The following is a 26,359-nucleotide window of genomic DNA, read 5'->3' as shown; positions in this document are numbered from 1 at the left end:
TCTCCCGCTATTTAGAGAAATTAGGCAGGGGTTAAATATCTCCATATAGCCTCTAGGGCTATATGTGAGGTATTTTTAGCCTTTATAGGTAATCATTTTGCCTCCCAGGGCGCCCCCCTCCCAGCGCCCTGCACCCTCAGTGACTGCCGTGTGAAGTGTGCTGAGAGGAAAATGGCGCACAGCTGCAGTGCTGTGCGCTACCTTTTGAAGACTGCAGGAGTCTTCAGCCGCCGATTCTGGACCTCTTCTGTCTTCAGCATCTGCAAGGGGGCCGGCGGCGTGGCTCCGGTGACCATCCAGGCTGTACCCGTGATCGTCCCTCTGGAGCTTGATGTCCAGTAGCCAAGAAGCCAATCCATCCTGCACGCAGGTGAGTTGACTCCTTCTCCCCTCAGTCCCTCGCTGCAGTGATCCTGTTGCCAGCAGGAATCACTGTAAAATAAAAAACCTAGCTAAACTTTTTCTAAGCAGCTCTTTAGGAGAGCCACCTAGATTGCACCCTTCTCGGCCGGGCACAAAAATCTAACTAACTGGAGTCTGGAGGAGGGTCATAGGGGGAGGAGCCAGTGCACACCACCTGATCGGAAAAAGCTTTACTTTTTGTGCCCTGTCTCCTGCGGAGCCGCTATTCCCCATGGTCCTTTCAGGAACCCCAGCATCCACTAGGACGATAGAGAAATATATATTCACATTCACTGTTTGCTCAGAAGAATTCAGTCAGTCCAATTCCTTCACCTGCTTCACTTCAGTCTTTTTTTCTGTTTTGTTTTTTTACTTGTAGATTTGTTGTTACCTTTTCCCAATCATTAATGACATTTCTAAGACAGAAAATTAATAAACATATATAAACATTTTCCCAAAAAAAAACCCCCAATATCCTTTTAATGCTATATAGCTACATATGCTAAATAAAATCCTTACCTACATATAAGTTAATTAGATGAAAGGTCTAATTGACTTACTACTTAATGCTTCTTAGCGGACTTACTTAATGACTTACTACTTGCCGCCAAGCAAGCTTCAACTGTGGCTTACAAAAGATACAGTTTCTGGGAAACGTGACTTAAACCTGATTATTGGATTTTTGTATGTAAGACAATCACCTGCTAATAAAAGAAAAGAAGGAAAGCTATTAGGGTATTGTTTTTGCTTTTCCTCTTAATGTAATGCTTATATCAACGGTTTTATTTTTAATTTAAAAACTTTTAAGCATAGACGTAGGAATGGACTGTAAAAAATAATAAGAAAAAAAATCAATTGTTATTTGTTAAAAGGATGTGAAATATAACACAATTTCCATGATGTAATGTTAATACTTGATCAGTAACATGGTTCAGCACAATGCGGTGTTTTAGAAGGACTATGTCCATTGTGTGGTTTATGGGGTAGTGTGGTTGGAGTTTCTTCCACAGAGGTAGCAGCAGTAGCACTAATATGTAATGCAGCAGGAGGCATCACGCTGCATTACTGACCCAAACTGCATCCAAGGACGCCCCCCAATCACTGACAGTCTGTTGCCATACTTGTGTCTTGTGTCACAGGACCCATTCGTGCAAGTGCAAAGTACTAAACATCGGTACTTTGTGGCGCAGGACTGTACTCCGTCCACATCTGAATCAGGCCCAGTGTCAGACTTGTTGGGTAATTCTGATTACAGAAATGACAGGAGAGAGTACATGTATGCCCCATTCACACTACGTCCCAGGTGCCCAACACTTTTATTACCAGGGTCGGGACTGAGACCTGGGAATTTGCCAGCATGCTAGACCAGCCATATTCCTGGCACCTTGTGTGAAAGGGGTATTAGAGGGATTCTGGCTGTGACATTCCTAATAAACCAATACTTTCTGTGGGAGGCAATCACGAGACCGCCTGGCGGGATCCCGACGGTCACAATGCCAATGCCAGAATCCCGACAGGCGGTGAAATGCCGCAGAATACCGGTGCCACTGGCTTTTCTCCCTCTATGGGTGTCCACGACATCTACAATGGGAGAATATAACGTGATGAGTGCAGCAAGCCACCGTGCCTGCAGCGTGGCGAGCGCAGCGAGCATGCAAGGGGCTCTCTAGCGCTCGCCCTGCAGTCGGGATCATGACAGCCGGGATCCCGGCCGCCAGTAACATGTATGTATTCCCTTACATGTTAATAGACAATACTGTTAGTTGTTGAATTTAACAGACTGAGAAAAATAAAGCAGTGGTATGATACAGTATGTGCAAGTTTGGGTCCTCTTTTAGGGGATTCCTCGTTACTACAATGTCTGAGGACTTGCACGTAAAGACAAATGAGTGCTACAAAGTAGTGGGACTCTGGGCCTAATTCACAGTTGATAGCAGCAGCAAATTTGTTAGCAGTTGGGCAAAACCATGTGCTCTGCAGGGGGGGCAGATATAACATGTGCAGAGAGAGTTAGATTTGGGTGGGGTGTGTTCAATCTGCAATCTAAATTGCAGTGTAAAAATAAAGCAGCCAGTATTTACCCTGCACAGAAACAATATAACCCACCCAAATCTAACTCTTTCTGCACGTTATATCTGTCACACCTGCAGTACCCATGGGTTTGCCCAACTGCTAACAAATTTGCTGCTGCGATCAACTCTGAATTACCCCCTCTATAATCAGATAAAACTGCTAGTAAGCGGGAAAGCAAAACCCTTATATTACTGCAAAGGACCTGCAGAATGCTATAGCCCACACTGGATTAGTGGTTTAGAGCAAGATGCATAATGAACATGAAGGCAGAGTACACATCAGAATAATGGCCGACATATCGTGTTGGCCATACACACCAGAACGATTTAATGAACGTCCTTCATTAAGCGCACTGGGGTTTGCATGCGATATCTTCCAATTGGCAGTGCAGCATGGCCAGATAGAAGATATTGCAATCAGGCATACACACTGCCCGATATGCCGCTCCAATTTGGCTGGAAACAACATATCGGCATAACTGCATAACCCACCCTAAACGCACTGTTGACATGCCGTTTGTTGACATTCACAATGTCAGCATTATGTTCGTGTCAACATTGTGAATGTAAACAATCTGGTGTTGACTTCCTGTATGTATGCATAATATAACACATCCATAAAAATTAATTGTCAGGAAGAATCCTTTATTGCAGAAGTCAACATATGAGGTATACAAATGAATACTTAAGATGAGCCACAAACGTTTTGGCATAAACTCCTGTACACGTATGAAATAGAAATTGTACTTTCCGGCCAAAATAGATACATTCGGAGAAAAGACAGTGAGGAAAAGAACACCTTGTTCAATTTAAGTACAGGGTGGCACTATTGTTCTTAAGGATTGTGTGGCTGCCAGTGGGGTAAGAATCCCTGTCCAGGTGCAGGGCTGGCCCGAGGTACGTTCCACCCTGTCCAGGTGCAGGGGCCGCATAGGGAGCCGGACTCCTAAGGGCGGCCATCAGACAGCTCAAATCAGGTGCCAGTTCGTCACCCAATCAGAGCTCACGGACTGCCAGTGGCCAGGGCCGGTCCTAACCAATTTGATGCCCTATGCAAGATTTTGGCTGGAGCCCCCTTGCTCCGGTGCTAGTTCCCCTCATCACAGCAGCAGCCAGCAATACCCATCAACCCTCACTCATAGAACTTCTCATCCACAGAGCCATATGTGAAATAGGGACAGCGCGCTCCAAAAAATGGGAGTGGTCTTGCTGGGAAGGAGCATGGCCACACAATAGTACCCCAATTCAAAGTTCACCACACAGCAGTGCAGTCTTATTCACTATACATCACATGATAGTGTCCCTTTTTCATGTTAAATCCTTTGGCGCATAGGAAAAGGGAACAAGGGAGACCTATGGAAACGATACAGATTGCTTCTCTAGATGTATTTCAACTAAGCTAGAAGGGAATGATCTGCGTACCCCCACTCACACTGTACGGGGGTGAGATGTATCCATAAAGGTATCTTTTTCAATCGTAAACCGATCGTAAAATATCCAGGCTTTATATCAAGCAGGCAATCAGAAATGTTGAAATCAAAAGACAGAGAGTCGTACCCCAACTCACATGAGAAGAAACTCGATTACTCCTATCAGGGTATCTTTAAGTGTTCAATGCAGGTCTTAATGTGACTTCTCAGCAAAAGAAGGTCTCATAGGATTTGTAAAGATAAAACAAACAAACAATGTGTAGTATTTCAAATGACCCCACTTTTGTGTGCAATAACATAGAATGTGGGTAACCTACACCGTGGTCATGTAGTATGCCTATGTCATATTTGCTGGGTGCACTGTGCACCTACCCTTCACAAAGGTGGAGGAATGAAGCCAAAACGTACCCCTGACTCACACAAGAAAAACTGGGGTGACTCCTATCAAGGTATCTTTAAAACACCAACCACCTCTGATTGGCGTACCCCAACTCACAAGTTCCATACAATCCATAATACAGTTTATTGTTCCAAACAGAATTCCACCAAACAGATAAAACATGTGCAAAAACCGCAATTTTTTTAAAAAAAATTTCTAAAAAAATTCCCGCAAGTCTTTCAATGGTTAATACCGGAAAGGTTTCAACCAAGTTAAAAAATCAAGCAAAAATCACAATAAATCCAAAATGAACTCCAATGTAGTCTATTAAAAAAGAAATTGATGGCTACTCACCGCTGTGAGTAGCCATCAATTTCTTTTTTAATAGACTACATTGGAGTTCATTTTGGATTTATTGTGATTTTTGCTTGATTTTTTAACTTGGTTGAAACCTTTCCGGTATTAACCATTGAAAGACTTGCGGGATTTTTTTTAGAAATTTTTAAAAAATTTTTGCGGATTTTGCACATGTTTTATCTGTTTGGTGGAATTCTGTTTGGAACAATAAACTGTATTATGGATTGTATGGAATAAGAAAAGTTTCCTGAGTCCAATTGTTTAACGATTGAGAAAGATACCAAGGCTATAAAGAAACCCAGATGAGAATTGGTCCACACCTTCACTCAGAGGTGGTTGGTGTTTTAAAGATACCTTGATAGGAGTCACCCCAGTTTTTCTTGTGTGAGTCAGGGGTACGTTTTGGCTTCATTCCTCCACCATTGTGAAGGGTAGATGCACAGTGCACCCAGCAAATATGACATAAGCATACTACATGACCACGGTGTAGGTTACCCACATTCTATGTTATTGCACACAAAAGTGGGGTCATTTGAAATACTACACATTGTTTGTTTGTTTTATCTTTACAAATCCTATGAGACCTTCTTTTGTTGAGAAGTCACATTAAGACCTGCATTGAACACTTAAAGATACCCTGATAGGAGTCATCGAGTTTCTTCTCATGTGAGTTGGGGTACGACTCTCTGTCTTTTGATTTCAACATTTCTGATTGCCTGCTTGATATAAAGCCTGGATATTTTACGATCGGTTTACGATTGAAAAAGATACCTTTATGGATACATCTCACCCCCGTACAGTGTGAGTGGGGGTACGCAGATCATTCCCTTCTAGCTTAGTTGAAATACATCTAGGGAAGCAATCTGTATCGTTTCCATAGGTCTCCCTTGTTCCCTTTTCCTATGCGCCAAAGGATTTAACTGACTCGCCCCTCTTTTCATGTACATGTTGTTGGATAATAGGTGAAATCCAGTATTGAGTCAGTGTTTTCCATAGGCAGCATTTCCCTTGCGCCGTCGTTTGTATTTGTTACAGTAACACCATTTTTTTTGCACCATTGTTCCCTTTTTCATGTTACCTCACACAGTAATGTTTGTAATTCACATTGCATGACACATAGTGTCCCTTAATCATATTACGCCACACAGCAGTTTCCATTATTCACATTACACCACACTGTATTGCTCCTTATTCACATTACACCGCACCGTATTGGAAGTGGATGAGGGGGAGAGGCAGAAAGTGACAGTGGGAGGTCATATCTCTTGAAAAGAGCTAACGTGGCCTGTAAATAGTTGCTGTGAGTCTGGCAGTTAAATGGCAATTTCTAGGTGCAGTAATCCAGCCATGTGTCTGTAAGCTGCACTCCCTCGCTTTGGCTGTCAGTGGCACCAGGATTGCGATTAGGAACCATAGCCAGAAATTTTAGAGCCCTGGGTCAGAGAGAGCACCGTTGTACCCCTGGACTTTCCTTATATATTTAAGTTGTGCTCACTGTCTCACCTTATATATTTAACCTGAGCCCACTGTCCCCCTTTGTATAATATATTTACTGAATTTATGCTTCCTGTCCTTTCCCCACTTATATATTTATTTAAATTGTGCCCTTCCCTTACATAGTAAATTAATATGTGCTTTCATCTGTACCACCTGTCCTCCCCTTAGTTATCTTAATTCTTTAATTGTGCTCCCCCAGATTAGATTTAAGATTTAAATTGTGCTCCTAATCCCCAGTTACTGTATATAATACATTTATTTAACTTGTGTCCAATCTCCCCTTACATATTTATTTAATTAGTGCTGCCTGTCCCTCCTTATCTAATATAATTAACTTATGGCCCCTATCTCTTCTTAATAATATGATGTGTGCTTTAATTTATGCCACATGCCCCCTTACATATTTACTTATGCTGTCCCACCAGTTCCCCCTTTTGTATTTAACTTGTGCCTCCTGTTCTCCAATTTATAATATACTTAACTTGTGCCAACTGCCCACCTTATACTGTATAATACATTCATTTAACTTGTGCTTGCTGTGCTATCCTTATTTATATATTTACTATATACCACCTGTCCCACCGTAGAGAATATATGTAATGAAGTTGTGAAACTATTTCAATCCTACCTTGTAGTTCTGTTGTCCTATGCCATTCATTATGTGCTGCCTGGAAGGGTGAACGGTGAAGACGGTCACCATTGCTGATAGTGCTGCCAGAGCCAGCAGCGCGATCCACAGTGAAGGATGCACTTCCTGTTCCGGTAGTCAGTGATTTCCAGGCAGCGCAAGGGAGGAAGATGGCAGAGCGACACAATCTCAATGTGCGGACAGCAGAGGGAAGGTGCACTTCTGAATCCCCGAGTCTACTGACTGTTACTAACACGGCAATGACATCCGCGCATGAATGGATGGCAATGTGTTCTGCTCTCTCAGCAAGCTTTATCGTCCCAGTCCCGAGGCTGCATGCTCCCTAGCTGAGCCGGTCCTAGCATGCCCCTAGGCATTTGCCTATAGCTAGGGCCAGCTCTGCCAGCGGCGAATCCTGATTTGCTGACGGACCGTGAGCTTTGATTGGCTCAGGAACCGGCGCCATATTTGAGATGGCCGCCGCTGAACTTGAAGACTGGAGACCGGATTGAGGGGCAGGAGAGTCGCTCGCTCTTCTCCCCTTGGACAGCAGCAGAGCCAGGTAGCGGTATGTGTATCTGGCACTACTGCAAGCAGTGTGTGTATCTGGCATTACTGGAGGCAGTATGTGTATCTGGCATTACTGGGGGCAGTATGTGTATTATTATCCTTTATTTATATCGTGCCAGAAGGGATCCGCAGCACCCAATTACAGAGTACATAAATTAAAAATTAAAATGGGACAAGTGTGACTTACAGTTGAAGACAATATAGAACAAGTACAGGGTAAATAACACTGACATAAGTATAAATAAGTGTATCTGGCACTATAGGGACAGTATGTGTAACTGCCACTAAACTGGGGACATTATGTGTAACTGGCACTATACTGGGGACATTATGTGTAACTGGCACTATTCTGGGGACATTATGTGTATCTGACACTATACTGGGGACATTATGTGTAACTGGCACCATACTGGAACATGGAATGTTATGTGTTTTTGACACTATAGTGGGGACATTATGAGCATCTGGCACTATACTGGAACGTTATGTGTATCTGACACTATACTGGGGACATTGGGGGTAATTCTGAGTTGATCGCAGCTTCAAGTTTGTTAGCAATTGGGCAAAACCATGTGCACTGCAGGGGAGGCAGATATAACATGTGCAGAGAGAGATAGATTTGGGTGTGGTGTGTTCAATCTGCAATCTAAATTGCAGTGTAAAAATAAAGCAGCCAGTATTTACCCTGCATAGAAACAAAATAACCCACCCAAATCTAACTCTCTCTGCAAATGTTATATCTGCTCCCCCTGCAGTACACATGGTTTTGCCCAACTGCTAAAAAAAATTCCTGCTGCGATCAACTTGGAATTACCCCCATTATGTGTAAGAAGCACTACTCTGGGCATTGCGTGCAAGGCTGCTAATTGTGTGTGTGCGTGTGTGTAGAGAGGGATGAGATTATATATTTATAGTTTGATATCTTAATATAAAATTGCGAGACCACACGTGCATTGATTTTGGGGTTTGGCGCTTCAAATTTTCTCGCTCAGGGTGTTAGTAGGCCAGGAGCCAGCTCTGTCCAAGTGCATTATCCTAAAAGGGACTCTAAGGGAGAAAAAGCAAAAGAATGGAAGCCTGCTAAATGAGATCTGTAAGTGGACATAGCAGTACCATCATAGGAACTAGGAAGAGGTATAGAACTAAAATATTTTTTAGATTCCTCCCTAACATACACATTAGGTTAGCATAATAGCAAATTCAAAATATAGGAATGGGCACCCGTTAACCCCTTCAGTTATATGCCTGGAAATCGCCCGGAGTAGTTAGCACTGTCAGTGCCAGCGTTATTAGCGATGACGCTGGCGATGCCTGCGCCGCTGCGGGTGTTCCCGTTTGGAATTGCCCCTCTGCACCCCCGGCATTTAACCCCTGCACTCCCTGAATGTAAAAACACCATGGGAGGTGTGTATTCTTTTTTATACAAAACTAATGGTTTGTGCTGATTGGAATGGACGCTGGCGATGCCCGCGGGTGTTCACCCGCAGGCGATCGCCCCCCAGCACTGCTCCCCTGCACTCCCTTAATTTAAAAACACACCATGGGAGGTGTATATTTTTTTAATAAAACCCACCACTGAAGGGGTTAAGATTGTGTCCTTTCATCCTGCGTTTTAGTACTGCAAACCATTTGTTACTTTATACACTATACTAATGCACACTGCATTTTCTTATGTGTAAGTTTACATACCTTTATTCTTCACTTGTAAATCATTGGCAAGACTTTGCAGGCTTTCCAATCTATATTGGAGACCTTGACAAGCGCTGGTGTTGAGGTCATCATACTGTTCATCTACAGGAGAAGAAAAATGACATGGTATTGACATAGAATACCCCTCTTACCATATAACTGCACGTACAGTACATGACAATTTGTACATTTCATTGTAAGAAAATGGAAAACTGTCATTAGAAGCTCACATCCGACATACAGTCACTCAGTGCCTACTAACCAGCTGGGTGTTGCCCATATTCAGTGGTCAGCTGATACTAAAGAACAGCAAAGACTAACAGATAAGTGATTCATTATCTTTGTATGTATAACAAACCGCACTACAATAAAAAAATCTTTATCAGAAGGTGCACTTTGATAAGGACTATGGTTTTTTTTCTTTTGACACTGGAAATATCCAATACAAAATATAGCTAACTTCTCCTCAATGCCAAACATAAACCCTGTGTTTTGGTAGTCAGGGCTGCAAAACAGATTAAAAATAAGAACTGCACCACCACAGTATTAATACCATGTACCTATGCATTTAATGCAGTCATTTAAAAGACTTGTACATATTTGTTGGTTAGAAAGCTTGACCTAGAGCAGTGCTTCCCAACTACCGTACACAGGGACCCCTGACAGGGCATGTTTTCCACATCTCCTAGCAGATGCACAGGTGTACTCAATACTGGCTGACAGGAGATCTGTAACACATGCACTGTTAGGGGTCCCTGAGGACTGGAGTTTGGGGAACACTGGCCTAGAGGGTAAAAGTAGAAATGATGAACAATATTACCAAGCGCAAAGTTACCAGCAGGATGTACGTTATTAGGGCTTTCCATGTTGCTGTGGATGTCAATGCCACAAGCTGGAGCTGTCAGCAAGGAGTGCACTGGAGATCTAGGTCTAATTTCTTGGTTTCTGATGCGTTTCTTTGGAGAGGATGTGTAACAGGGTTCCACCAGGTAGGAATTCTCTTAAAAGGAAAAATGTTTTAAATGAGAATAGAAACATAGATGTGTTTTCCACATTTATCTACTGTATATTGAGGAAAGACATCAGTAATCGTCACACTTTGCACCATGATCCTTCCACAAACAAATCTCTGTACCCATTCAATATCTCACAGCTCAAGTTCTTCTCTGCTCTTCCTAGCTCACCCACACTTTCATCAAATGTTGCAGGTTATGTGGCAAGCCATACCCTCATGTGTGCTGCAATGAGCCATGTGTTGCTTCTATTCGCTGCATACACCTTGCTTACAGCACCCAAGATCCGATTTCTTAAAATACTTCTCCAGCAAATCTAATTTCTGTCTTCCACCCCTTTCCAATACTGAATTAGTGTTTTGGTTTCCTTTATACTCAAGTGACTATATCTAAGTCTTAGTTGTTGTATTGAATCTTCCCTACTATGGACAGAAACGAGATGCCCCACCCCTATGCGATCACAAGGACCCTAGTATATAGGACAAATTATGTGGTTCAAGACCAAAATACTATTATTGTGGCATGAGGGAATTTAGAACAGACATTAAAATGGATTACGTCTTTAAGAAGCTGAAATAACTGTGTATGTTTCCAATAGGGATCTACGGGTCTCTCTTTTTCTCCAGATACAGAAACATTGTTGGATAATGTAGATTTACGGAGCAGACACATGTAGCACTGAGAGTATCTTGAAATGACAAAAACTAATCAAAATAGAAGCTAAATGCCAATTACATATATATATATATATATACACACACACACACACACACACACACACACACACACACACACACACACACACACACACACACACACACACACACACATACATAGTGAGTACCGCCTTCACCAATACATCTATCTGAATTTCGTTTGGAAGGCACCCAGCAGATGCAAATGCTTTATTTCTGAGTGTCGAGTTCATTTTGTTATATATGTATTTATTTATTTTTTTGTATGGTCATTATTTAATTTCATACCTTGATAATTTATGATCAGCACACACAGCATAATTAGCATTACATACGACTAGGCAGCTGCTGATGTCCCATGCAATGATGTGCTAATTTTAAACACCAGCCTCTACCTTGCCAGGAATACAAAAGCAAGTGTTCTGTGTATGTTGAGTGTTTATGCCAAAGTGTTAGCATTAAGGCAAAGGTTAATCGCTACTGAAGTTTCATAGAAAAAGTATTAGAATGCGAACTAAGTGAAAAAGTTAATATTGGTCTACCACTAATTGGTGACACTATAACCCAGACTTACTGTTTCTCTGAAAATGAGAAGTCACAGAGCCACTGTGGAAGTTGTGTTTTTTAGCAAATGAATAGGACCTATGATCTGGAATACTTGGGACCAAGAGTGTTCTGGATAAAGGTGTTTTCTGTAGTTTGGGATAGCATGGAATTTATTTACGAGGCGGCAGCTTTTGTAAGCCACTGCTTCTTGGCTGGTTGGAGGTGAAAATTTAAAGCGCCAGTCACAGTCAGTGTATAACTCAGCAAGCTTTACAGCTTATGAAAGCAGCCACTTTGCACATAAAGGCCCATGTCTTAAAGATACTAAGTTACATTTGAAAAATACTCCTCTTTCCTCACAATAAGCCTGATTCAGAAGTGGTTGGAGCACCCTTACATAGAAGCAGCAGTAATCGCACTAATATGGTAATGCTGCAGGAGGCATCACGCCTCCTGCTGCATTTCTGATCCGAACTGCATCGGGTGGTTTGCGGCACCCTTGGAGACATACAAGCTGTACATCGCAAAGGCCAGGAAATCTCTGTGCCTCTTTCCTCCCCCTAAACGGCAGTGACATGCCTCCAGTTTCACAAACTGAGCCTATCGCTGCCCCCTCACCGCCCTCAATCACTGACATCTTGTGTCGCAGGATCCGTTACGTACGAACATCGGTAAGTTGCACATCAGGGTGCACCTCCAACCACATCTGAATGAGGCCCAATGTCCCTGGCTTATCCCTCATTAACGGACATCATAGAATGGAAACTATTTTTTATTTTCATTCCTTTCTGGTTTCTAGGACTTTTGGGTGACAGATCCCTGAGTAACAGATGCCACACCTGTATATACTGTATACCTATTTCTAAACTCACCAGTGTTAATAATTGATAGAAGATGCTCTTGATCTTCAAGATCAGCCGTGTACAAAGTTACTGGCTCCCTGAAAGCAGGACAAATAATATCAGCCAATAGTTTAATAAGTCAGGCAAATTAGACAATAATTTTCAGTACTGTTGGGATGTTTACGGTAATTACTGTAGAGCTTTCAAAAGGAAATTCCGATAAACTATTAATTAACTTCATTAATTCAGAGATGTGCGTACGGTAAACCCATTGGATTACGTACCTCTCCTATGTTTGTGGGTCTGCACACATGCAGGACCTGTTCTGTGTGGTGGCTCGCAGTCCCGTCCTTAGTTGCAGCATGGATGACATGCTGCAGTGTTTAGGAGCCGAGCAGTAGAAGCAATGGGCACCATTCTACAAAAGATTTCCTGGTCCCGGCAGAGGAGTTCGGGCAGCCAGTCTGATAAACCTGAGGCTCACTCAGATGGCCCAGGGCTGCAATGCTGATCTAATGCCGAGTCTTCAGACACAGCACTCGGATCAGAGCTGCATGCAGAAGGCGTCTTTTTTCTACAGACGTTAGAATATTTGAGCAAATACACTCATTGCACCCACCTCTGAATCAGAACCTCGGTCAAGAAATGTCAGTTTTGTTTTGGATCCAAAAATGGAAGAAAAAAATGACACATTTTTTGTGGAGAAGAATATTTTCAATACACTTGCCACTTATAATAAACCAGTCCCAATGTCTTGTGCATTGTCTACAAAATAAATATATGAATAAAGAATGTGCAGTGTGCTCTCCTACTACTAGACACATTGGGCTTGCTTCTACTATAAAAGACAATGGACCCGATTCAGAGGTTAGAATAAAGCAAAAAAAAAAAAAAAAAAAAAGAGCAGGTAACTGTGCACATTTTACATATGTCCCACTGGCAGGGCAACATGGCTTTTGACAGGGGACCTCATTGAGATGTGGTTGGAGTTACCATCGCTACTGCTTACTTGGAAGCATCTCTGTTCCCCATGAGGTCGTGCAGGCTGACGTTGCAGATGCAGCAAAGATGCCAGAAAATATCAGTCATCTGACATAAAGCCTGGCCCGGTCTCTCCCCCACAAAGGTGGCGACACGCCTCTATTTTGGGAAATGGAGACTGACGCCGCCTCGTCCCCGCCCCCATTACACGATAACGACAGTCTGATTCCGTACTGCACATGCGCAGTACAGGACAAGCGCATGTGCACAGTAACGAACATCGGTACTTTTCGGCGTGTGCCACTAAAATGAACCTGAATTGTTTTATTTTGCTTTAGTCCCACCTCAGAATCAGGCCCAATCAATGTGGTGTTTCTATGCTACAATGAAAACTGGTCAGCGCAGGGCTGATGCCCCTCTTCTTTTTAAATCTTACCACCACTAATCATGCCTGACGGCCTTGTGACTCTTTTTTGGGGCCAGTAAGGGAAAACTGCCAGCGAAGGGAAGTCAGTGTAAAGGGGGGTACACTCAGAGAGATCTGTTCTTAAAATCTAAGCAATCTGACTAGATTGCTCAGATTTTAAGCACAGATCTTTCGTGTGTATGGCCCACAGCAATAGCGATGCGTGGCCTCAGGCGCTATCGCCGGAGCTAGATTGGCCTGCATGCAGGTACAATCTAGCACATTGCTCATTTCACCCGATGGGAGAAATGAGCGGACCCCTCGCTCAGCACACATTGCACTGTGTGCTGAGCAGGGGGAGAGATGTGTACTTAGCGGTCTGTGACAGATCGCTCAGCACAGATCTCTCCCTGTGTGTACACCCCTTTAGTATGAGGGTTGGAATGTTTTTTACAGTTTAAAAAAAAAAAAAAAAAATTTGGATATGAGAGATTATTAAAAATATATACCGTATATATATTTTTATTTTGTAAATTTAAGTAAAGTTTTAAGGAATGCTTTGTTCAATAAAATATCATTAATTGATATTGTGTATGAGTTTATTTGTTTTACATAATACTCATTTAGTAAAATGGGCAAGTATGTATAGGAACGGTTTTATGTAATTTATTACATGCACACAGCAGTGTTGTGTGCATTCTAGAAAATAACTATGGAGCAATGACAATTCAGTGATACAGTATAGCCGCTTTGTAAGTTCCCCAATTATTTGGAGGAGTAAATAATTAGAATATTTAATGATATTTATTTAGAGTAGTATTTCAATGAATTCTTTGGAGGCGATCAGTAGATCTGAATCTGATTTGCACAGTACTGCACAGATAAAGGGAAGCAGCTGTACAATACAATACAAATAAAATGCAAATGCCGCAAAAAGCATCTCTATGAAAGAGACGCCTCCTGCTAGTATTTGCTGTCAGACTGCTGTGACCAAAGACAAATCATCGGATCACCATCGTGACCATCGAGGCTTACTCAGACGTCAGTGGTTGGAAGCGGTCAGCCGGGTCCAGGAAGTCTGCGTCCTGGGCTCAGCACGCCTACAAAATGGGGGCGACGCATAAACCATTGGGCGATACGTACTAGTCTCAATTAGGCACAGGGCAGATGTATTAAACCTGGAGAAGTGATAAAGCAGTGATAAGTGCAAGGTGATAATGCACCAGCAATCAGCTCCTAACTGTCAATTTACATATTGGAGCTGATTGGCTGGTGCGTTATCACCTTGCACTTATCACTGCTTTATCACTTCTCCAGGCTTAATACATCTGCCCCAGCGTTTGAAACAAAAAATATCACTTTGAAATAAACATTGTATAACTCACCTACTAAAACTATCCGTCCTTGAACTAGAATCAGTTAGGTCTTTTGTAAATGTTTCGCTGTGAAAAAAATAATAAAAAATGATTTTGTGTGTTTTTATCATTAATATATGCTGTCCATCCACACAAAACACAAGTGCAGACAGAGGTTAATTGTAGAATAGCATACATTAGCTGTGCTTACACATCAGTTATACCCTCAGCAGTGCAAGATGCACAGAGGTGCCGGAAATAGCTTCAAGCAATACATATACGTAGGGATTCTATTACATCTTTAAAGTAATTTATTCTTACTTGGATATATGGCCTGAGGTCTGGTCAATGCACTTTCTTAGTTTCACAGCTGCCTCTTCTTTACAAGGCAATGATGATAAACTGTCTGAAAGATGTATGACATCCTCAGTTGGCTTTGCTATGTTATCCTTAACAGATGGCTGAAACATTAAAGCATCAGGTGAATTAGTGAGTTTCAGAAGCAGTAACACAGATTCAAAATGAAATGCACCAAATGCTAAGACAGAGTATGAGACCTGTCAGGAGTGAGATTCCCTGCTATAGGGAGGTATCCGGATAACAGGTAGATAGACACTATGGGCAGAATAAAATTTTTGCCGCCCCCTCCCGCCCGCGATCGCACCCGCCGGCAGCTATTGAAATGTTGCTGCAGACGGGCGCAATATCAGCATTTCAGCTCACCACCCCCAGGGCTGGCAAGCCGAAATGTGAAAAAAGTGACCCGTTTGGATGCACAAACTGAACTTTTTGCGTCCCATGACTTTAGTCAGGTTTAGCCGTTTTACGCAGCTTAACCGGTCTCTAATGGGCGCGATCAGCGCAATACCAGGGTGACAAATGCATTTCGTCCCGCGATCTCCAATCATTTTAGACGGGAGATCGAGCGGGATATTAAAACTGAATTCCCCTCTTATTGGTTGACACGCATTAGGTTGACAGGTACAAAAGATCAACAGTGCTTAAGATCGACAGGCACAACATGTCGACATGTTTTTTCAACTGCTTTATTTACTATCCATGTGAACATCTATTGGGAATAGTAACGGCAAAGCCCGCAAGGGTAGATGTTCGTACTGACGGTGGGCACATAATCGGAAAAATTCTACATTTGGGACAAAATAACAAAAAAAAGTGTCAACCATTTACATGTTAACCTTTAGCACTGTCGACCTTTCATCTATCGACCTAATGCAAGTAGAACATATAGTGTCGAACTAATGACTGCCGACTTATACACTGTCGATCTATTAATCCATGCCCATGGGAAAACGCCCCAGGCATGGCAATGTAGGTCGATTGCCTTAAGGGGGGAAATTTCATTGCTTGCAATTGTTAAAGATATATAAAAAGTAAGCACTTATTACCAAAGAAAGTGATCTTAGCTCATTTTCATACGCCTCTTTATCTTATAGCATGACTATAATTTGAAAAGAGACAAGAGAGACGTGTGCACTAAGACTCTCCAAAAAGAGTTGGTACACCATCTAATATCTATACATCACTTCTTACAAGTTCAGTGGCTTATAGACAAAAAAAAAGAGACACCTGCACCAGATCCACATATACTAAATTGGAGGCCACTAATATAGTATATTTCTGGTATAGTACCCCAGGTCGACTACATCTTTTTCTTATATTGAACAGATGTGTTGCCCTGGTAAATCCCAGCTTCTAGGTTTGCTTCGATTATTACATACACACACTTATAACATCCGTAATGAAACCATAATGACACTGTAATCTTTAACTTTCAGTAAAGGAAAGAACAACTTCCAAACCTTTAATTTGACATGTATATTAAACTATAATACCACCTACATATTTACATAATGCGAGTATACAGGGAGTGTTACCAGGGGAGGACTGGGGCAACGGGAGCATGGGGCAGTCCTTGCTGGTCCAGTCCTGTGCACCCCTCAGTGGAGCAGAAGCTTTCACCTGCTCCGGCTTGTGTGCACTTCTGGGTGCCGTTAGCCAGATGGACCACCCTGGAGACATTAGCTCCCGGGCCACATGCTGCCCACAAGGCAATTGGGTCCGGCCTGATTCATCCTCAAGCACCTGACAGGTCAGTTTTCTGTGGGGTCTGGTGCAAATAATGAGAGAACCAATGTGTTTAAAAAAATTTTCTCTGGGGTCCACTGTGTTTTATATTTTCCAGTAGTGGCCAATGTGTTTTATTTTTTCTTGTACAATGTTTTTCGTCGTATTAGAAATGTGTTAGGCGCTCCTAGGCGGTTACAGGGGGCTAGCTATTAAGACGCAGATGTAACGTAGTATGGGCTTGTTATAGGAGTGACTCATGTGTTGCTGAAAGTAGATGCATATAGAGACGCTGAACTGCTCACATTGGAGGCCAAACTCAGACAGATCTGCACCCAGTATAGGACTGGTGCAGGTTTCAATGATGCAAATGATGCTGGCAACTAAAGACTCACAAAGTATGATTGCAGCACCTGTAGACACTGACAGTGGCCGTCTCAGTCTTTGCATATTCAGACGCACAGCTGTATACTAGGGAAGGGCTTTGTGGCAGCATTAGCATACAGTTGCAGATGCAACTGCAGCAAAACATGCAAATCAGACCCTAACTGCATCCAACTCAGAACCAGGCCCTATGAGAAGGGATCCTGCACCTCACGACAGACCACTCCCGCAACAGACCCTGCCCCCATCAAGGCTGCTTCCAGAATTTTCCTTAGCAGGTTTTTCATCCCAATCCTCCCTTGAGTATTAGCATTTTCAGAAGATCCACCACTCACCTCAGTAGGCTTTGAGGCAATATTATTGGCCTTGATGTGTAGATTATAGTCACGTACAGGAAAGTCAGAAGAATGAGGGGAAGACACTGGAGCTGTCAGATAGAATTGCTTTGTAGCTTTATCTTCTAAGACTGGACCTTTCAGCTCCTGAAAAGCGTACACATACAATGTATTCTTGTTTACAGTTACTGCATACAAATGCCAATTTGTGTAATTAAATAGTATGACTGCATCAGTCAGCATGTATATAATAGGATTTTGGTACTTACCGGTACATCCTTTTATCCTAGTCCGTAGAGGATGCTGGGGATTTCAAAAGGACCATGGGGTATAGATGGGATCCGCAGGAGCTTGGGCACACTGAAAAGACTTAAGACTGGGTGTGAACTGGCTCCTCCCCCTATGCCCCTCCTCCAGACCTCAGTTATAGGAACTGTGCCCAGGAGAGACGGACATTTCGAGGAAAGGATTTTTGTGTACACTTAGGGCTACAAACATACCAGCCCACACCACAACCATACCGTACAACCGGAGTAACAGTAAACCAGATAACAGTATGAAAAAACAACAGCAACAAGCTGAAACCAGAAATACACAACCCGTGTATAAACTAAGTGAACCGACAAGAGAACACTGCAAGAAACAGTCCGCACTGGGATGGGCGCCCAGCATCCTCTACGGACTAGGAGAAAAGGATTTACCAGTAAGTACCAAAATCCTATTTTCTCTTACGTCCTAGAGGATGCTGGGGACTCCAAAAGGACCATGGGGTTTATACCAAAGCTCCAGACCGGGCGGGAGAGTGCGGACGACTCTGCAGCACCGACTGAGCAAACGCAAGGTCCTCATCAGCCAGGGTATCAAACTTATAGAACTTGGCAAAAGTGTTTGACCCGACCAAGTAGCCGCTCGGCAGAGCTGTAAAGCCGAGACGCCCCCGGGCAGCCGCCCAAGACGAGCTCACCTTCCTTGTAGAATGGGCTTTCACCGACTTCGGCACCGGTAATCCGGCCGAAGAATGAGCCTGCTGAATAGTACTACAATCCAGCGTGCAATAGTCTGTTTTGAAGCAGGATGACCAATCTTGTTGGAAGCGTACAGGACAAACAGTGCCTTAGTTTTCCTGGCAACCGCGGTACGGGCGACGTAGATATTCAATGCCCTCACTACATCCAGAGACCTGGGAACTGTCCCAGCATCCCTGGCCACCGGTACCACAATAGGCTGATTAATGTGAAACGAGGAGACCACCTTTGGTAAAAATTGTTGATGAGTCCTCAATTCTGCTCTATCCGAATGAAAGACCAAGTATGGGCTTTTATGAGATAAGGCCGCCAACTCAGACACCCGCCTGGCAGAAGCCAGTGCCAACAACATGACTACCTTCCAGGTGAGAAACTTCAACTCAACCTTACGCAAAGGCTCAAACCAGGAAGACATGAGAAACTGTAAAACCACGTCCAGATCCCATGGGGCCACAGGAGGCACAAACGGAGGATTGATATGCAAAACTCCTTTCACGAACGTCTGAACCTCTGGGAGGGTAGCCAGTTCTCTTTGAAAGAAAATAGACAATGCCGAAATCTGCACCTTGATGGAGCCCAACTTCAGGCCTGCATCCACACCAGCCTGCAAAAAGTGAAGAAAACGCCCCAAATTAAATTCTTCCGCAGGAGCCTTCTTAAACTCACACCAGGAAACATACTTCTTCCAAATACGGTGATAATGCTTCGCCTTAACATCCTTCCTAGCCCTGAGGAGAGTAGGTATGACCTCTCCTGGAATACCTTTACGAGCTAAGATCTGGCGCTCAACTTCCATGCCGTCAAACGCATCCGCGGTAAGTCTGGAAACACGCATGGACCCTGCAACAACAGGTCCTCTCTTAGAGGAAGCGGCCAAGGATCCTCCACTAGTAATTCCTGAAGATCCGGATACCAGGCCCTTCTTGGCCAATCTGGAACTACGAGAATCGCCTGAACCCTTGCTCGCCGAATAATCCCCAGTACCTCTGGAATGAGAGGAAGTGGAGGGAACACATACACCGCCTTGAACACCCACGGAGACACCAGGGCATCCACCGCACTGGCTTGGGGGTCCCTTGACCTGGAACAATACCTCGGAAGCTTCTTGTTGAGACGAGACGCCATCATGTCTATCAGAGGGAGTCCCTAATGCTTTGTCACTTCTGCAAACACCTCTTGATGAAGAGCCCACTCTCCCGGATGGAGATCGTGTCTGCTGAGGAAGTCTGCTTCCCAGTTGTCTATTCCCGGAAGGAAAACTGCTGACAGGGCGCTCAGGTGTTGTTCCGCCCAGCGAAGGATTCTTGTGGCCTCCGCCATTGCCGCTCTGCTCCTTGTGCCGCCTTGACGGTTGATATGTGCCACCGCTGTGATGTTGTCTGACTGTACCAGGACAGGTAGACTCTGAAGAAGGCTTCTTGCCTGTAGCAGGCCGTTGTAAATGGCTTTTAACTCGAGAACATTTATGTGGAGACCCGCTTCCTCGAAACGACCATCTCCCCTGGAAGTTCCTGCCTTGGGTGACTGCACCCCAGCCCCGGAGACTCGCATCCCTCGTCAGAAGTACCCAATCCAGGATACCGAACCGGCGTCCCTCTAGGAGGTGAGACCCTTGTAGCCACCACAGGAGGGAAATTCTGGCTCTGGGAGATAGACTTATCTTCCGGTGCATGTGTAGGTGAGACCCGGACCATTTGCTCAGCAAGTCCCACTGAAACACCCAGGCATGAAACCTGCTGAACGGAATGGCTTCGTACGTCGCCACCATCTTCCCCAGAACGCGCGTACATTGATGGATGGACACAGTCTTCGACTTCAGAAGTTCCCTGACCAACAACTGCAGTTCTAGAGCCTTTTCTTGTGGAAGAAAAAATAAGAATTTACTTACCGATAATTCTATTTCCTGTAGTCCGTAGTGGATGCTGGGAACTCCGTAAGGACCATGGGGAATAGCGGCTCCGCAGGAGACTGGGCACAAAAAGTAAAAGCTTTAGACTAGCTGGTGTGCACTGGCTCCTCCCCCTATGACCCTCCTCCAAGCCTCAGTTAAGATACTGTGCCCGGACAAGCGTACATAATAAGGAAGGATCTTGAATCCCGGGTAAGACTCATACCAGCCACACCAATCACACCGTACAACTCGTGATCTGAACCCAGTTAACAGTATGATAACCGTAGGAGCCTCTGAAAAGATGGCTTCCAACAATAAACAACCCGATTTGTTTGTAACAATAACTATATACAAGTATTGCAGACAATCCGCACTTGGGATGGGCGCCCAGCATCCACTACGGACTACGAGAAATAGAATTATCGGTAAGTAAATTCTTATTTTCTCTGACGTCCTAGTGGATGCTGGGAACTCCGTAAGGACCATGGGGATTATACCAAAGCTCCCAAACGGGCGGGAGAGTGCGGATGACTCTGCAGCACCGAATGAGAGAACTCCAGGTCCTCCTCAGCCAGGGTATCAAATTTGTAGAATTTAGCAAACGTGTTTGCCCCTGACCAAGTAGCTGCTCGGCAAAGTTGTAAAGCCGAGACCCCTCGGGCAGCCGCCCAAGATGAGCCCACCTTCCTTGTGGAATGGGCTTTAACAGATTTTGGCTGTGGCAGGCCTGCCACAGAATGTGCAAGTTGAATAGTACTACAAATCCAACGAGCAATCGTCTGCTTTGAAGCAGGAGCACCCAGCTTGTTGGGTGCATACAGTATAAACAGCGAGTCAGATTTTCTGACTCCAGCCGTCCTGGAAACATATATTTTCAGGGCCCTGACTACGTCCAGCAACTTGGAGTCCTCCAAGTCCCTAGTAGCCACAGGTACCACAATAGGTTTATTCATGTGAAACGCTGAAACCACCTTAGGGAGAAATTGAGGACGAGTCCTCAATTCCGCCCTATCCGAATGAAATATCAGGTAAGGGCTTTTATAGGATAAAGCCGCCAATTCTGATACGCGCCTGGCTGAAGCCAGGGCCAACAGCATTACCACTTTCCATGCGAGATATTTCGAATCCACTGTGGCAAGTGGTTCAAACCAATGTGATTTTAGGAACCCTAAAACTACATTGAGATCCCAAGGTGCCACTGGAGGCACAAAAGGAGGCTGTATATGCAGTACCCCTTTGACAAACGTCTGAACTTCAGGCACTGAAGCCAGTTCTTTTTGGAAGAAGATCGACAGGGCCGAAATTTGAACCTTAATGGATCCTAATTTTAGGCCCATAGACAATCCTGCTTGCAGGAAATGTAGGAAACGACCCAGTTGAAATTCCTCCGTAGGGGCCTTCTTGGCCTCACACCACGCAACATATTTTCGCCAAATGCGATGATAATGTTTTGCAGTTACATCCTTCCTGGCCTTGATCAGGGTAGGGATGACTTCATCTGGAATGCCTTTTTCCTTCAGGATCCGGCGTTCAACCGCCATGCCGTCAAACGCAGCCGCGGTAAGTCTTGGAACAGACAAGGTCCCTGCTGGAGCAGGTCCTTCCTTAGAGGTAGAGGCCACGGGTCCTCCGTGAGCATCTCTTGCAGCTCCGGGTACCAAGTTCTTCTTGGCCAATCCGGAGCCACGAGTATCGTTCTTACTCCTCTCCTTCTTATGATTCTCAGTACTTTTGGTATGAGAGGAAGAGGAGGGAACACATATACCGACTTCTTGTTGAGACGGGACGCCATCATGTCCACCTTTGGTTTTTCCCAACGGTTTACAATCACTTGGAAGACTTCTGGATGAAGTCCCCACTCCCCCGGGTGGAGGTCGTGTCTGCTGAGGAAGTCTGCTTCCCAGTTGTCCACTCCCGGAATGAACACTGCTGACAGTGCTATCACATGATTTTCCGCCCAGCGGAGAATCCTTGCAGCTTCTGCCATTGCCCTCCTGCTTCTTGTGCCGCCCTGTCTGTTTACGTGGGCGACAGCCGTGATGTTGTCCGACTGGATCAATACCGGTTGACCCTGAAGCAGAGGCCTTGCTTGACTTAGGGCATTGTAAATGGCCCTTAGCTCTAGGATATTTATGTGAAGAGACGTTTCCATGCTTGACCACAAGCCCTGGAAATTTCTTCCCTGTGTGACTGCTCCCCAGCCTCTCAGGCTGGCATCCGTGGTTACCAGCATCCAATCCTGAATGCCGAATCTGCGGCCCTCTAGAAGATGAGCCTTCTGTAACCACCACAGGAGAGATACCCTTGTCCTTGGAGATAGGGTTATCCGCTGATGCATCTGAAGATGCGATCTGGACCATTTGTCCAGCAGATCCCACTGAAAAGTTCTTGCATGGAATCTTCCGAATGGAATCGCTTCGTAAGAAGCCACCATTTTTCCCAGGACTCTCGTGCACTGATGCACTGACACTTGTCCTGGTTTTAGGAGGTTCCTGACTAGCTCGGATAACTCCCTGGCCTTCTCCTCCGGGAGAAACACCTTTTTCTGGACTGTGTCCAGAATCATCCCTAGGAACAGTAGACGTGTTGTTGGAATCAGCTGTGATTTTGGGATATTTAGAATCCACCCGTGCTGACGTAGCACTACCTGAGATAGTGCTACTCCGACCTCTAACTGTTCCCTGGACCTTGCCCTTATCAGGAGATCGTCCAAGTAAGGGATAATTAATACGCCTTTTCTTCGAAGAAGAATCATCATTTCGGCCATTACCTTGGTAAAGACCCGTGGTGCCGTGGACAATCCAAACGGCAGCGTCTGAAACTGATAATGACAGTTTTGTATCACAAACCTGAGGTACCCTTGGTGAGAAGGGTAGATTGGGACATGGAGATAAGCATCCTTGATGTCTAGAGATACCATATAGTCCCCTTCTTCCAGGTTCGCTATCACTGCTCTGAGTGACTCCATCTTGAATTTGAACCTTTTTATGTAAGTGTTCAAAGATTTTAGATTTAAAATTGGTCTCACCGAGCCGTCCGGCTTCGGTACCACAAACAGCGTGGAATAATACCCCTTTCCCTGTTGTAGGAGGGGTACCTTGATTATCACCTGCTGGGAATACAGCTTGTGAATAGCTTCCAATACTGCCTCCCTGTCGGAGGGAGACGTTGGTAGAGCAGACTTCAGGAACCGGCGAGGGGGAGACGTCTCGAATTCCAATTTGTACCCCTGTGATACTACCTGCAGGATCCAGGGGTCCACTTGCGAGTGAGCCCACTGCGCGCTGAAATTCTTGAGACGGCCCCCCACCGTGCCCGAGTCTGCTTGCAGAGCCCCAGCGTCATGCTGAGGACTTGGCAGAAGCGGGGGAGGGCTTCTGCTCCTGGGAAGAGGCTGCATGGTGCAGTCTTTTTCCCCTTCCTCTGCCCCGGGGCAGGAATGAGCGGCCTTTTTCCCTCTTGCCCTTATAGGGACGAAAGGACTGGGTTTGAAAAGACGGTGTCTTTTTCTGCTGAGAGGTGACCTGGGGTAAAAAGGTGGATTTTCCAGCCGTTGCCGTGGCCACCAGGTCCGATAGACCGACCCCAAATAACTCCTCCCCTTTATACGGCAATACTTCCATATGTCGTTTGGAATCCGCATCACCTGACCACTGTCGCGTCCATAACGTTCTTCTGGCAGAAATGGACATCGCACTTACTCTAGATGCCAGGGTGCAAATATCCCTCTGTGCATCTCGCATATATAGTAATGCATCCTTTAAATGCTCTATAGTTAATAATATACTGTCCCTATCCAGGGTATCAATATTTTCAGTCAGGGAATCCGACCAAGCCACTCCAGCGCTGCACATCCAGGCTGAGGCGATCGCTGGTCGCAGTATAACACCGGTATGTGTGTATATACCTTTTAAGATATTTTCCAGCCTTCTATCAGCTGGTTCCTTGAGAGCGGCCGTATCAGGAGACGGTAACGCCACTTGTTTTGATAAGCGTGTGAGCGCCTTATCTACCCTAGGGGGTGTTTCCCAACGTGCCCTAACCTCTGGCGGGAAAGGGTATAGTGCCAATAATTTATTAGAAATCAGCAGTTTTTTATCGGGGGAAACCCACGCTTTATCACACACCTCATTTAATTCATCTGACTCAGGAAAAACTACTGGTAGTTTTTTCACACCCCACATAATACCCTTTTTTGTGGTACTTGTAGTGTCAGAAATGTTCAATGCCTCCTTCATTGCCGTGATCATGTCGTCAACAGTTTTTTGCAAAGTGCTGACATTGTCACGTAATTCTTTAATTACTACCATCCAGTCAGGTGTCGACTCCCTAGGGGGTGACATCACTAACACAGGCAATTGCTCTGCTTCCACATCATTTTTCTCCTCATACATGTCGACACAATCGTACCGACACCCAGCACACACACAGGGAATGCTCTGATAGAGGACAGGACCCCACTAGCCCTTTGGGGAGACAGAGGGAGAGTTTGCCAGCACACACCAGAGCGCTATATATATACAGGGATAACCTTATATAAGTGTTACTCCCTTTATAGCTGCTGTATTATATATTAGCTGCCAATAGTGCCCCCCCTCTCTTGTTTTACCCTGTTTCTGTAGTGTAGTCTGCAGGGGAGAGTCAGGGAGCCGTCCTTCCAGCGGAGCTGTGAAAGAAAATGGCGCTTGTGTGCTGAGGAGAAAGGCTCCGCCCCCTTCACGGCGGCCTTTTCTCCCGCTTTTTTCAGGAAACTGGCAGGGGATAAATGCATCCATATAGCCCAGGAGCTATATGTGATGCATTTTTTTTAGCCATATAAGGTTTTTATATCGTTTTTATTGCGTCTCAGGGCGCTCCCCCCCAGCGCCCTGCACCCTCAGTGACCGGAGTGTGAAGTGTGCTGAGAGCAATGGCGCACAGCTGCAGTGCTGTGCGCTACCTTGGTGAAGACTGATGTCTTCTGCCGCCGATTTTCCGGATTTCTTCTTGCTTCTGGCTCTGTAAGGGGGTCGGCGGCGCGGCTCCGGGACCGAACACCAATGGCCGGTTCCATGCGGTCGATCCCTCTGGAGCTAATGGTGTCCAGTAGCCTAAGAAGCCCAAGCTACCACCCTCAGTGACCGGAGTGTGAAGTGTGCTGAGAGCAATGGCGCACAGCTGCAGTGCTGTGCGCTACCTTATTTGAAGACAGGAACGTCTTCTGCCGCCGCTTTCTCCGGACCTCTTCGCTCTTCTGGCTCTGTAAGGGGGCCGGCGGCGCGGCTCCGGGACCCATCCAGGCTGAACCTGTGATCGTCCCTCTGGAGCTAATGTCCAGTAGCCAAGAAGCCCAATCCACTCTGCAGTCAGGTGAGTTCGCTTCTTCTCCCCTTAGTCCCACGATGCAGTGAGCCTGTTGCCAGCAGGACTCACTGAAAATAAAAAACCTATTTAAACTTTTACTTCTAAGCAGCTCAGGAGAGCCACCTAGCTTGCACCCTTCTCGTTCGGGCACAAAAATCTAACTGAGGCTTGGAGGAGGGTCATAGGGGGAGGAGCCAGTGCACACCAGCTAGTCTAAAGCTTTTACTTTTTGTGCCCAGTCTCCTGCGGAGCCGCTATTCCCCATGGTCCTTACGGAGTTCCCAGCATCCACTAGGACGTCAGAGAAACTCTCTGTAACTCCGTGTAGAGAATCATGCCCAGAAAAGACAGCCGGGTGGTTGGAATCAACTGACATTTTGGTTAATTTAGCACCCAACCGTGATGACGAAGCACCGACAGCACCAAATCCACAC

The 26,359-nt window shown here is 45.0% G+C and overlaps 1 protein-coding gene across 7 annotated transcripts in view; it reads right to left on the bottom strand.

Moving 5' to 3' along the window:
• Positions 1-635: 635 nt before the first annotated feature.
• Positions 636-26,359, bottom strand: part of CCDC158 (coiled-coil domain containing 158) — a 282,324-nt gene continuing 256,600 nt past the window's right edge. For 3 of the 7 annotated variants that reach the window (XM_063919686.1, XM_063919681.1, XM_063919697.1), the window contains 7 exons: positions 17,667-17,813; positions 15,184-15,323; positions 14,893-14,949; positions 12,151-12,218; positions 9,845-10,024; positions 9,025-9,126; positions 636-818 (listed from right to left, as the gene is read on the bottom strand). In XM_063919686.1, coding sequence (XP_063775756.1) covers positions 790-818; positions 9,025-9,126; positions 9,845-10,024; positions 12,151-12,218; positions 14,893-14,949; positions 15,184-15,323; positions 17,667-17,813 — 723 coding nt within the window. In that variant the 3' untranslated portion in view covers positions 636-789. Of the gene's footprint in view, positions 819-8,202; positions 8,383-9,024; positions 9,127-9,844; positions 10,025-12,150; positions 12,219-14,892; positions 14,950-15,183; positions 15,324-17,666; positions 17,814-26,359 lie in introns of those variants that run through there. The other 4 variants (XM_063919695.1, XM_063919699.1, XM_063919702.1 and 1 more) reach the window with 4 other exon arrangements.

The sequence above is a fragment of the Pseudophryne corroboree genome, chromosome 1 (genome assembly GCF_028390025.1).
Source record: "Pseudophryne corroboree isolate aPseCor3 chromosome 1, aPseCor3.hap2, whole genome shotgun sequence".
Classification (NCBI taxonomy): Eukaryota; Metazoa; Chordata; class Amphibia; order Anura; family Myobatrachidae; genus Pseudophryne; species Pseudophryne corroboree.
Note: the sequence above shows the minus strand (reverse complement) of the source record. Positions and strands in the feature narration are given on the sequence as shown.